This window comes from Impatiens glandulifera, chromosome 3 (assembly GCF_907164915.1).
Source record: "Impatiens glandulifera chromosome 3, dImpGla2.1, whole genome shotgun sequence".
In the NCBI taxonomy this organism is placed as follows: Eukaryota; Viridiplantae; Streptophyta; class Magnoliopsida; order Ericales; family Balsaminaceae; genus Impatiens; species Impatiens glandulifera.
In genome coordinates this window covers 10,959,871-10,973,477 of record NC_061864.1, presented here as the reverse complement: position 1 = coordinate 10,973,477, position 13,607 = coordinate 10,959,871, and the positions used below count along the sequence as shown (strand labels likewise).

Below are 13,607 nucleotides of genomic sequence, written 5' to 3'. Positions count from 1 at the left end.
TTAAAATAACTGAAATTAATGGCATCGAAACATTAAGGTGTGGAGCAAGATCAAAAAGAGGCCTGCAAAAGTTTTTTTTTAAATGTTTAATTATTAAATCCTTACATAAAATTTAAAAAATTGTAGACAGTAGAATTATGAGTTTTTTAAAAATTAGTATTTTATTATTATCACAGTTACAATTATAATCACCTTTAATAATAGACAAAAATAAAAAGTAAAAATAATTTTATTTTATTTGAGACGAACAAGAAAAATAGATTAAAAATATTATTTTATAATTTTTTTTATGGTAGTGACTTTATTAACTCTTGACATAAAGCATGGAAGGTTGAGATAAAGCATGTGACCAAATTTTATTAACTCTTGACAATATTATTTGTGTTATACATAATTTTTTTTTCTCAGAAATATTATAGATATTTAAAAATAATTTATTTATTGTCTTTTTTATTAGAGAAGTAGTTTAGATGAATTATGCTAAATCTGAAAGTTTTGGTATAATTGAGCGCATTATACTTAATAATAAAAAATTGGTGAATCCAGATCTGAACTTGTGTTATCAAATAATATTCTAGGTACGTTTAAAAATGTATATAGTATAAAATTGTGGGTGAATGTGAATATATATATATATTTATTTGAAAACTGTACTGTGTTAATTGATTTGATAAATAAAAGGTGGGTTAGATCTATTCGATAAAACTCTCTCTCTCTATATATATCTCTAAAGATGTATGAGATATGGAGCTATGTATTGGCGGCGGCGGCGGTGATAGCGGCGGCGGCGGCGTGGTGGGGATGGAGAATTGTTTGGTTGAAGCCGAAGAGGATGGAGAAGCATCTGAAATGCCAAGGCTACGTGGGAAATCCATATAAGGTTCTGTTTGGAGATCTTAAAGACTTCTCAGCCCTAAATAAACATGCCCGTTCTACCCCTATCTCTTTTTCAGACGACATCCTTCCACGCGCCGCTCCCTTTCTTCACAAATCCATCAACACCTTTGGTATCTCTACATGTCTTTTCTTCAATTCACAACTTTCATTTTTATTATTTTATAAAATTTTAACTCTAAATTAATTAATTAATTAAATAAATACAGGAAAGAAATCAATAATGTGGTTTGGACACATGCCAAGAGTGCACCTTACAGATACAGAGCTTGTGAAGGAAGTGTTATCAAAGAATTTCAAATATGTTAAGACCAAAATAAATCCTCTAGTTAAACTCTTACTTACAGGACTTCTTAGATATGATCTTGATCAATGGGCTAAACATAGAAAAATCATCAATCCTGCTTTTCATATGGACAAGTTAAAGCTTATGCTTCCAGCATTCCATGTTAGTTGCCTTGAGATGATAAACGAATTGCAAAAGGCAACAACAAATGAATCGACAAAAGAAGTCGATGTTTGGCCATATTTACAAACTCTAACAGCGGATGTCATTTCTCGAACTGCTTTTGGTAGTTCTTATGAAGAAGGAAGGAAGATATTTCAGCTTCTTAAAATACAAGCTGAGCTCGTTACTAAAGCTGTAAGCACACTATACATCCCAGGATGGAGGTAACTATATATATATATCTTGTTATTATGTCAATAGACTTGAAAAAAGAATCTCATTTATATCATATGTTACAGGTTTATACCCACGAAGAGAAACATGAGAATGAAGAAGATAGCAAAACAAATAGACAATTTACTTATAAATCTGATCAATAAGAGAGTAAATGCATTGAAAGCTGGTGAATCTAACAATGAAGACTTGCTAAATATATTGCTAGAATCGAACTTCAGGGAGGATAAATGTGGAAAGATGATGGGGATGACTATTAAAGAAGTGGTGGACGAATGCAAAGTTTTCTACTTTGCTGGTCAAGAGACTACCGCGGCTTTACTTGTTTGGACAATGGTTCTATTGGCTCACCATCAAGAATGGCAACACCGAGCCAGAGAAGAAGTCTTTCAAGTATTTGGAAAAGATAACAAACCTAATTTTGATGGGCTTAATCGCCTTAAGATTGTAAGTATTTTTCTATATAAAACATATGGTTGCATTTAAAATCTTTGATATATATCTATATTGCATTTTTAGGTGACAATGATACTAAACGAGGTTCTAAGGCTGTACCCGCCTGTAGTGCAATTCAGTAGAACTATTAATGAAGACATGAAACTAGGAGAATCACTTCATTTGCAAGCTGGGACATTAATAGCTTTGCCCATAATATTACTTCACCATGACAAAGAGGTTTGGGGAGATGATGCCAAAGAATTCAAGCCAGAGAGATTTGCGGAAGGGATATCCAAGGCGACAAAAGGTCAGTTCTCCTACTTACCATTTAGTTGGGGACCGAGAGTTTGCATTGGGCAAAACTTTGCTTTGTTAGAAGCGAAAATGGCTGTGGCAATGATCCTACAACACTTCTCATTTGAACTTTCTCCTTTGTATACTCATGCCCCATGGCCTACCATCATCCTTCAACCTCAGTTTGGTGCTCCTTTAATTATGCATCAAATATAGACACCAACATGCATAATGTCCTCCTTATTAATACTTTTTTATCTTTCTTGGAATGTTGATATACAGGGATAATAAGTATTAACAAGGTTTTTTGTATATCAAATATAGAGACCAACATGTACGATGTCTTAACTAATTAACTTCTTGGAATGTTTGAATAATTGATTATATATATATATATATATATATATATATATATATATATATTGCAAATCATATATTGTTTTTTTATCTTCTCTTACAGTGAACTAGGAGTTAAAAGGATGACAATTTGAAAAATCGTCACGCGATAACCGTACTGAATTGATCTGTTTGGGGTAGTTTTTCTCGAAACTGAACGGAATAGAAAGGGGATGATATTTGTGTCTCCCGTCCCGTCCCAATCTCACCCTGAACACTATAAACACAATTAAATATATAAAATCACCCATATATTTATTTATTAATTATATTTTATAAGAGTTGAAAGTTTATTTATTCATAACAATATAAAATTTCAATATATTACAATATATATTATATTAAAAAATCCGTTTATGTAATTTTATTTATTATATATATATTTTTAATTTTTATAAACGGTGTTCCGCGAGAATTTCTCAAAACCGAACGGAGCAGGAGTGATATTAAAAATATTCCCAAAATAAAAACGGGACAGAGATGATAAATGTATTTCCCATCCTGAACCGCCCCATCCCTACTAGGAGTGTAGCTGCTCCATAACATAGAAGAATTAAAATGGGAGAAGATGGAAAGTAAAAATATGAGACAATTTAGGTCGGGTTGAGTGATACTAACTTAAATTTGTCATATTTAGTAATTTATTTTAAATTATAAATTAAAATACCATAATACTTTTAGTCTCAAATAAATGGTTATTTTAAATACCCACGGTGATTTATAACCTATTCTATTTATACATTTTTTTCTCCAAGAATAAAAAATGAGAAAGAAATCGAACCTCTTAGAAAATGAATCAAATGAGACTATTTACAAATAAATTTTCAAATAATTCAAGATCAAACAACACCAAAATTCGACTTTTTAAACATGGTAGTTGGGGTAACTGGGCCAGCTCTAGGCCCTTCTCTCTTGGTAAGTTTTAAATAATGTTATTTGTGTAAATAAATTAAAAAGTTAATTATTTGAGTAAAATATATTGATATGTATAAATATATAATAAAGAAAATTAATTATAAAAAATAAATAATATTTTCTATATTTTAATTAATTATTTAAATAATATAACTAATTAAATTATTAATTATTTAAAATTAATAAGATATATGTAGAGTATTTTTCTCAATTAAAATATCTCACTGTGATTCAAAAATTATTTTAGATAAAAAATGCCTTTTGGTTTAAATTGATAATAAATAAATAAAAATAAATTAATCACTTAAACAATACACTTGTTTACACAAATTGAGAAATAAACTTATATTTGAGGACTACAATAAAATGTATATTTGGTGTATGAAAAATAAAATAGTAAATTATAAGGAATTACAGTAAATTATAATTAGAGTAATATCAAACAAACTAATAAATTAAAAATCAGTTTTAATTACACTTGTTTATACCAGAAATTCATCTAGAAATTACTCCGACCCAATTAAACAACCATAGCCGTTTTCAAAAGTCAATTTGTGTTTGGTTGGCCGGCATAACAACATTATTTTTTTAGATTAGTAACTGATTGGGAAATAATGCTGGTCTTTTTTTCAAGGAAATAATAAAAAAAACTATTTAAATTAGGTTAAGTGCTATTATTCAAAAACTATCAACTTTTCATTTCTAAAAAATAACTAAATTTTCTTCCTTTGAAGATTAGTCTAAAACATGGTTGATTGCTGTTTGTTTTTTGTTCTCTTAGTATTAACTAATTTGAGTATTTAAAATAAAATTGCTTTTAGATAGATATATTGTTTATATCATTTTTAACAATTTAAATAAAGGTAACGTCGTTTCTGTGAGAAATATATATTGTTTTTATTTTTTTTATTTTAAAATAGAATTCCATCCCAGACACATAATTCAACGTGTTTTACGTTAGAATCGACCTCGTAATTTTAGTTTTGTACTAATCCTCCTACTTCATATAAAATTAGAAATATGAAATGAGAAAGACATGTTTGGATATTTGGATAGGTGAGAGAGTGGAATTAAAATTGAAATTAAAATTTTAATTTTATTAAAATTTTAAGTTTTTATATTTTATATTTTAATTAATTTATTCTAATTTTATTATTAATTTATAATATTTTAAATTAATTATATAAAATGATTATATATTATTAATTATTTTAATTGTTATTAAAGTTTTATTTTATTAATTATATTAGATTTAAAACAATTCTTTAATATTATTTAAATAATTTATTTTAATAAATTAAATTTTTTATTATTATTTTATTATAAAAGAATATATATAATATAATTATAATTATAATTATTTGAGAAAAAATGAATGAAAACTAAGATGAGATTTTTTTTTTTATTTTAAAAAGAATTTTCTTAGTATCCAATAATCAAATAAATATGGTCCGTAATCAAATCCCTCAATTTGTTTTATTTTTATTTGTAGTGTAACGCAAGTACTAAGTGTGCCCTAAATTTCAATTTCATAATTAATTATTAAATATGAGTAACTTCTAGAATGTAAACAAAGTAGTTTGCTTACTTCAAATCGTAAGCGGCAAGGAAGGAGACACGTATCCGAATATTACAAAAGCACGTAATGGCGGTTCATTTGACCCATACTATTTTTATTGCTGATACAATGAAAATGTCTATAATTGACGGATTTCTTCAGAAGAAAATCCTGGTTTTGCCTTATCTATTGTAGTAGTTTCGCTCAGCCATGACGTATTATTTTTGCAATAATTATTAATTGAATCCAATGGTCCCTACTTATATTATAATCAAGATAACAAATTTAAAAATTATTTTTTCATTTCCCATCTTCTCTAACCAAACATTAATATATATATATTTTAAATCCGTATTCGAAGGTCTTGTTTGATATGATATTATTTTAATAATTAAGTGATTATTCACAAATTATATTTAATGAATGTAAGAGAAATATTCAGGTTATTATTTGATAATATAATATTGATAAGAAACTTAAAATATAATTTAACAAAAATCTCTTAAAATTCTTAATTCTAAACCTAAACAAAATTCCTTAAATGGTAGGAACAACTTGGAATATATATATTTATATTTGTCAACGTAAAAATCTAATATAACAACCCCACATTTGGATCACTCTTAACTATATATCTTAATGCTAATGCTGTAATTAATATTATTGATTATATAGTAAACTAATATGAATTCAATTACTTTTACCTGGACAATAATATATGCAAAATATTAACTCATAAAGGTAGTTCAGTGGTAAGAATCGACTTAAAAGATCAAAATGTCACGGGTTCAAATCCATCTAGAAGCGTTTTGAATTTAAGCGATGATCATGACTATGGGGTGTATGTTAGTTCTATTTCATTCAAAAATATATATATTTATTATTCAAATCTAATTAATTTAACTTTGATTTTAGTTGGTAAAAATTAAGTTTAATCTTAAACTTAATGTTAACATATATTTTATCCTTTCAACACCCCATTTAACCTATCAATTGATCATCATCTTATGACTCAAACTTTTTCATATGCATTTTTTATCCCTTCAGCAAACCACCCATAATTTTAGTCGACCTTAATTGATGACACATCTCTTATCTCGTCAAACTCAACCACTAACCCTCCAATTGACCTTCATATTGTGACTCACACTTTTTCATATATCTCTTTATTCCCTCGGCAAACCACTCACTGACCCTAATCTTGTGACTCACACTTTTTTATATGTCTCTTTATCCCTCGACAAATCACTTACCAATCTAAGTCGACCTTTTTTCCACTTCAACAAATCAACAATCAATCCCAATTGATCACAAACCTCTTATCCAACGTCAAACCAATCACTAACCACCACCCTACCTCCATCTCATGACCTCATATTTTCAAATACTCGTCAAACCAACCACTAACCTCACACTCGCCAAACCACCCACCACCCACCACCCAACCTCCATCTCGTGACCTCACACTTTCAAATGCTCGTCAAACCAACCACTAATTCCGACCTCACACTTAACAAATCATCCACCACCCGATCTCCATCTCGTGACCTTACACTTTCAAATACTCGTCAAATCAACCACTAATTCCGACGTCACACATTCAGATGTCTCGTATCCTTTGTTTAAAAGTTACGCCACCATATATTATATATAGTCAAGAATGCATATTTGAAAATTTAAATTTGCATGTTTTGGGATTCGAACCATAATCTTAAACATGAAGTGTGAACACTCTAACCGTTAGATCTCTTGAGATTGTTAAAATAATTTTATTATTTTATGGATGTATATATATTTTGTATTTAATATTATTATCAATTAGTTAATTTTTATATTAATAAAAAAATTATTTATATTAAAAAAAAATATATATATATATATTATATAAATTATTGATAAAATATATATATTATGATTAGTTATTATTATGAGACCTATCATTTAAACTGTATTTACCATTTAAAGAAAGAAAAACTATCAAATAAGAGCTTTGATTGATTTCTAAAAAAAATAAAAATTAACCCATTAGAGTTTTATCAAATAAAAAAAATATATTTTCTAATCTCAATTTTTGTTTTTTTGTGTATTTTAGTAGATGATCTAGTATAATCCTCAGCAAGACAGCAACCGTCCACAATTAAGGGCTTGTTTGAAGAGTGAGTTTTAGGGTTTTACTTAAATTTTTATTAAAAATCTTTATTTAATAAAAACTAAAAAGAAACTAAATTTTAAAATTTTAAGACTATTTTATCTTGAAAAGATTGAACAAATGTAAGAGAATTATAAAGTAGAGAGAAAGATAATGTGGCCTAGATGCTTTTGGAAAGGAAGGAATCAAATTGGATTGGATTGTTTGTGGTGTTAAATCCCATTCCACTTTTAAAAGTAAATACAATATATATATATATTATTTTTATTTTAAATCCCCATTCTATCCTTGAAGTATAGTTAATATATATATTCGCCGGACATAGCTTTTTCCAAAGAAATACAAACACTCTTTCTCTCACTCTAAAAGATGTACGAATTGACGGAGATAGTAAGCTACTTACTGGTGGCGGCGGTGGCGGCGTGGTGGGGATGGGGAATTCTTGAATGGATTTGGCTCAAACCCAGAAGGATCGAGAAACATCTTAGAAGCCAAGGTTACCGTGGAAATCCATATAAGGTCCTGTTTGGTGATTTAAAAGACTTTTCTGCCCTTTCCAAACTTGCCCGTTCTACCCCTATCTCTCTCTCCGACGACATCGTTCCACGTGTTGTCTCCTTCCTTCACAAAACCATCAACGCCTATGGTATTTATTTCTTTCTTTCATCACTCCCAATTTTTTTTTTTTTTTTTTTTTTTTTTTTTTTTTTTTTATAGATAATGAAAAAGAATAATAATTTATGTTGTGGAAGTACAAATAGAGCAAATAAATATAATAATTTGGAACAGAACAGGAGAGGTACTTATAACAAATTTCATCGTCTGCTAAATTAGATCCATGTTTTCATCTCATACTAGGGAGGAAGACATTCATGTGGTACGGACATATACCAAGAGTACACATTTTGGAGCCAGAACTTGCGAGGGAGGTTTTATCAAAGAATTTCAACTATCTCAAGCCCAAAACTAATCCTTTAAGTAGACTATTGGTTACTGGACTTGTTACCTACGATCTTGATCAATGGGTTAAACATAGAAAAATTATCAACCCTGCTTTCCACATGGAGAAGTTAAAGGTAGTCAGTCAATAATGTCCATCATCTTAATACATTAGATGCGTGTTTTTTTTCACACTCTGTTTCTGTTGTGTTTAGCTTATGCTTCCAGCATTTCACGTGAGCTGCGTTGAGATGATAAGTGGATGGGAAAAGGCAATGGAGGATTCGAAAGAAGTGGATGTCTGGCCACATATACAAACCCTATCAGCTGATGTCATTTCTAGAACTGCTTTCGGTAGCTCTTATCAACAAGGGAGGAAGATTTTTCAGCTTCTCAAGCTCCTAGCTGAACTCGCCGCTCAAGTTCTAACCTCAATATATATTCCGGGATGGAGGTACGTAGTTATTAGCCCTACCTAGCTAAGTATATATATATATATATACAAGTTTGATCACTTTTAACTAGTGAATTATTGATTTGTATATATATAGGTTTTTGCCCACAAGTAGAAACAGGAGAATGAAGAATATCGAGAAACAATTGAACAAGTTACTCACCGATCTTATCAATAAGAGAATCCAGGCATTAAAAGCTGGAGAAGCTACTAATGAAGACTTACTAGGGATATTACTAGAATCCAACTTCAGGGATGAGGGAAAATATGGGAAAGGGGTGGTGGGGATGACCATTAAAGAGATTGTTGCTGAATGCAAGCTTTTCTACTTTGCTGGTCAAGAGACTACCGCGGTTTTACTTGTTTGGACAATGGTTCTATTGGCTCATCATCAAGAATGGCAACAACGAGCAAGAGATGAAGTTTTTCAAGTATTTGGAAAGGATGGAAAACCGAATTTCGATGGACTTGTTCATCTTAAGATTGTAAGTAGTAAAAATAGTTGACTAATTCATTCAATACCATATAATTGGATTTTCTCATACATTTTATTAATTGGTTTTTCAGGTGACAATGATACTTAATGAAGTGTTAAGACTTTACCCGCCAGTGCTTCAACTAAGCAGAATCATTAATGAAGACATTAAACTAGGAGAATCACTTAATTTGAAAGCTGGGACTATGGTAACTTTGCCCATAATACTACTTCACCATGATAAGAAGATTTGGGGCGATGATGCTAAAGAATTCAAACCAGAGAGATTTGCAGAAGGGATTTCCAAGGCGACAAAGGGTCAACACTCTTATTTCCCGTTTAGTTCCGGACCCAGAGTTTGCATAGGCCAGAATTTTGCTTTGTTAGAGGCAAAGATGGCCGTGGCGATGATCCTTCGAAGTTTCTCGTTTGAGCTTTCTCCTTCTTATGCTCATGCCCCTTACCCTATCATCACCACTCAACCTCAGTTTGGTGCACCCTTGATTATGCATAAACTATAGAAAACTTGTCTTCTTTTTTCACATAACTTGTTTTAATTATATCATCATTGTAAACTTTCACTTGAATTTGCAATATTTTGATTTTTTGACTACTTGAATCTGAATAATCAAATATTAATTGATAAACAATTTTTTTCTAACAAAAGGAATTTAGTGTAAGTTAAATTATTAGGGTAAATATATATATTTAATTAAATGTTGACACCGATTTCATGATCATATTTTCACTATTTTTCCAAAATTTTGGTTAAAAACCAAACCAACAACAAAATGCTGTTATTACTCTGTTTATTAAGTTACAATGAATAAAAAAAAATGATAGTTCAATTATTAAGAATAGTAATTCATGATAGTAATTATTAAGGATGAATATCATATTTTTTAAGTGAATATGATGATGTACATCAAGTCTAATTCAGTCTAGATCTTCTGCTACCGATTGCCGTGTTCCCTGTGACGGACCAATTAGATTGCAGCATTATTATTTTAATAATAAATCAATCTGGGTAGGAGACGGAGGGAGGGAGAATCCGGAATCCGGGTTTCATCTCGGGTTCACACAAGACGCCGTTAACGGCAGCGCCTGTTAACGCCAGGAAATTATATAATATTCATATAAACCCGATAAGATATCTTCGCTCAAGGCACCGTGTCAGAGGGAAGGGTGAGATGCGATGGGAGCGAAGATCTCCACGTCCCGTTGCCCTGACCCTCATGTAAACCCCCCATACCCAGCCATGAGAAGACCGCTTGCCTTTCATGAAAATACACTTACCCGTCTATGTAAAGATCAAAATGACATGTATTTTATATTTCCGTTTATTAAATATTAATTTAATTTATTAAAAATCACATGCAGAAACCGAACAAATCTTCGCCTCAATTATTTGGCTCTAATTTTTTTTATTTATTTTTTTTGGTCTGGAGACCCTCAGGAGCGAAGATATATTTGCTTAAATTAATTTTAATAAAAACCTCATGTAAACCCCCCATGAGAAGACCGCCTGCCTACCATGGAAAGACACTTACCCATGTATGTAAAGACCAAAATTACATGAATTTTATATTTCCATTTATTAAATATTAATTCAATTAATTAAAGATGACATGCAGCAACCGAACAAATCTTCGCTTCAATCACTTCACTATTTTTTTTAATTAATTTTATATTTCCGTTTATTAATAAATGTTAATTCAATTAATTTAAAATGACATGCATGAAACGACCAAATATTCGCTTTAATTACTTCACTCCTCTACCTTTTTTTTTCGAGGAGACGATTGAAAGCGAAGATTTCTTCGTTTCAATTATTTTTAGCCTGACGTTCATGTAAAATCCCCTCCCCTCCCATGAGAAGACCACTTGCCTGTCATGTAAATTCAATTACCCGTGCATTTTGTCACGGGCTCAGTCTTTTCACTGACGATCCGTGCGGTACTAGTTACGATCTTCTCAAGAACGAGTAACTAGTCAGCCTTACTCGACACAACACTCGGCGTTTAATAGAATTGACACAAGAATTCTAGAGAGAGAGTAACTCTTACAAAGAATAGTAGTATATTACTCGAATACTTGGTGATTTACAATGTAATACTTCACAAGTATTTATAGGACTAATTCTAGCTGTTACATTGATTGTGCACTAATTTAGGGATTCCTTATAATTATCAATCAAGGACATTCCTTATTAAGGACATTCTTTTTATATGTCAATTAGTGATGCACTAATCAAGGAATTCCTTTTAACTCTCAATTAGGTGCGCTAATCAAGGACCTTCCTTCCAGCTTCCTTCCAGTCTAGAATCTTCCTTGGGTTGGGCTTAAGAGGGCTCAAGCCTCCTCCTCTTCTTGGGCCAGGAGGATTGGGTCGTGACATTCTCCTTAAGCCTCCTCTTCCTGGGCCAAGAAGATTGGGCTGTGACATTCTCCCCCACTCAATCTGGCGACGTCCTCGTCGCTTCCTCCTTGTAGGCCTGGATGATGTCTCCACATGAGATAAAAGTTTTGAGCGACGTGCTGGCTTTCTAACCCGTTTCTTCTCTAAGAAAGGGCCTTCGTATTGCCTCACAAGCCCCTTATGAATTTTGGAAAATTGTCTCTCTTGATGGAGGAGAAGTTTTACTATCACTCGGTTTCCTCCGAACTCCAAGTGTCTTCTCTTCTTTTCCTCCCATTTCTTCATTCTTTTGGCGGTCTTGGCTATTTCGCACTTCTCTTTCTTGAATGGAAAACTCCTCTGGTTGCCTCTTCAATTCCTCCAATTTGGGAGGTTTAATGCGATAAAGAACCGTCGCCGATGGTTTAGTACATTTGACTAACTCTTCTCTATTCTCCACCTCTCTCTTATGGTGGAATTTCTCTGATACTCCAGCGGACATTACATCGTGACCTTTCTCTAGGACAATTGTAACTTCTGGATGTATCTTCTCTTTAGATACAGTCTTCTCATCTTCTTTCACAATGACAAAAGATGATGGGTAGGTGTCCTCCGCACCTTTTGAGAGTTGCATGGCAGATAGATGCCTAGTTTCTCTCCTGCCCTCTCTTGTTAGAGGTATTGTGCGAGTATTACCTTGCTCTAGAATGTACATCATATTGGCAGAAGGGAGTAGGATGACATTTACCTTGTCTATGAACTCTATGCCGAGAACCATTTTGTAGTCATCCATGTCGATAATGGAGAAATCCAGAAGGCCGGTCCACTCCCCCAAGTTGATCTTTACATTACGAGCAACTCCATAAGTCGCACTTGGTGTCGAGTTGACTACTTTAAGCCACCCTTTCTCTTTAGTGTACTTAATCCCCAGTCTTCTCGCCTCCTTTACCTCTAGAAAATTGTTGTTGGCTCCTGTATCCAACAAAGCTTTAACCATGTGGTTTCTTACTTTAGTTTCCACAAATAGTCGTCCTTTCTTCGCGGACTTTGACTTATCAAACTTTGCTGTAACGGCACTAAGTAAGTTTAACGACCCCAATCGAGCTTCATCGTGAAGGCGTTCTTGCTCCTCCATCAATGCTGATAGTTTGTTCTTCATTGGGCACTCTCTCGCTTTGTGCGGCCCTTCACAAAAGAAACACTTTATCCGGGGTTTCTCTCCATGTTTCTCGTCCCGATCTCCTTTACCATTGGATTTGATAAACTTAACTGGGTCTTCATTGTTATGTAGATGGTCTCCACCATTTTCCCCATTGTCATTCCTCTCATAGGTCGACTTTGGTTTCTCTTGCCTCCTCATCTCGACAAGAGATTCAGCCACGGCAATTGCGGAGCTTAGATCTTGGACACTACGTCGTTCCAATTCCAACTTTGCCCACATTTGTAGACCGTCAGTGAAGGCAAACAAGGCTTCGTCGTCTGAGTAGTTAGGGATCTCAAGGAGAGTAGCGATGAACTCCTTGACATACTCCTTGATACTCCCTCTTTGTGAGAGCCGCCGCAACTTGGCCCTTTCTCGAATAGCGTTTTCAGGATAGAACTGTCTCTTGAGTTCCTCCTTGAATTCACCCCAGGTATTGATAGAACACATACCTTTTTCAATGTCGCTACTCCTTCGCCTCCACCATAGCATCGCAGTGTCTTCCAGGTATGTTGTGGTAGTATCTATCTTTCTCGCCTCTTCTACTAGGCCGAGTGCTTTGAAATACTAATCCAGACTCCATAGGAAGTTGTCGATCTCTTTTGCATTCCTCTCGCCTAAATACGCTTTAGGCCTTGGAATGTCTATCCTTATCGGATTTGGGACTCCTACAGGCGCGCGTCTGCACTCTTGCGCAACCGCCTTCTTGAGTAACGCTACATCCTCTTCGGTAGTTTGTAACTTAGAAATCATTACCTCGAGTTTCTCAGTCAAGGTCCTGATTTCACCAAGGAGGGTCTGCTCCACGATCTGA

The 13,607-nt window shown here is 32.7% G+C and overlaps 2 protein-coding genes across 2 annotated transcripts; both read left to right on the top strand.

Annotated features, from left to right (window-relative positions):
- The first annotated feature begins 718 nt into the window (after positions 1–718).
- LOC124931603 (cytochrome P450 CYP72A219-like) lies at positions 719–2,597 on the top strand. Its single transcript, XM_047472114.1, has 4 exons — positions 719–1,007; positions 1,104–1,566; positions 1,642–2,023; positions 2,096–2,597. Exons 1-4 carry the CDS (start codon positions 734–736, stop codon positions 2,522–2,524), a joined length of 1,548 nt encoding a protein of 515 aa, XP_047328070.1. The 5' UTR covers positions 719–733; the 3' UTR covers positions 2,525–2,597.
- A 5,070-nt stretch (positions 2,598–7,667) lies between these two features.
- LOC124932873 (cytochrome P450 CYP72A219-like) lies at positions 7,668–9,775 on the top strand. Its single transcript, XM_047473584.1, has 5 exons — positions 7,668–7,972; positions 8,185–8,402; positions 8,481–8,719; positions 8,817–9,204; positions 9,287–9,775. Exons 1-5 carry the CDS (start codon positions 7,696–7,698, stop codon positions 9,713–9,715), a joined length of 1,551 nt encoding a protein of 516 aa, XP_047329540.1. The 5' UTR covers positions 7,668–7,695; the 3' UTR covers positions 9,716–9,775.
- Positions 9,776–13,607: the final 3,832 nt, after the last annotated feature.

Coding starts and splice junctions, on each gene's coding strand:
- LOC124931603 (XM_047472114.1), top strand. CDS start 734: ATGTATGAGATATGGAGCTATGTATTGGCGGCGGCGGCGGTGATAGCG. Junction 1,008..1,103: donor CAAATCCATCAACACCTTTG/GTATCTCTACAT, acceptor AAATAAATACAG/GAAAGAAATCAATAATGTGG. Junction 2,024..2,095: donor GGCTTAATCGCCTTAAGATT/GTAAGTATTTTT, acceptor TTGCATTTTTAG/GTGACAATGATACTAAACGA.
- LOC124932873 (XM_047473584.1), top strand. CDS start 7,696: ATGTACGAATTGACGGAGATAGTAAGCTACTTACTGGTGGCGGCGGTG. Junction 7,973..8,184: donor CAAAACCATCAACGCCTATG/GTATTTATTTCT, acceptor ATCTCATACTAG/GGAGGAAGACATTCATGTGG. Junction 8,720..8,816: donor ATATATATTCCGGGATGGAG/GTACGTAGTTAT, acceptor GTATATATATAG/GTTTTTGCCCACAAGTAGAA.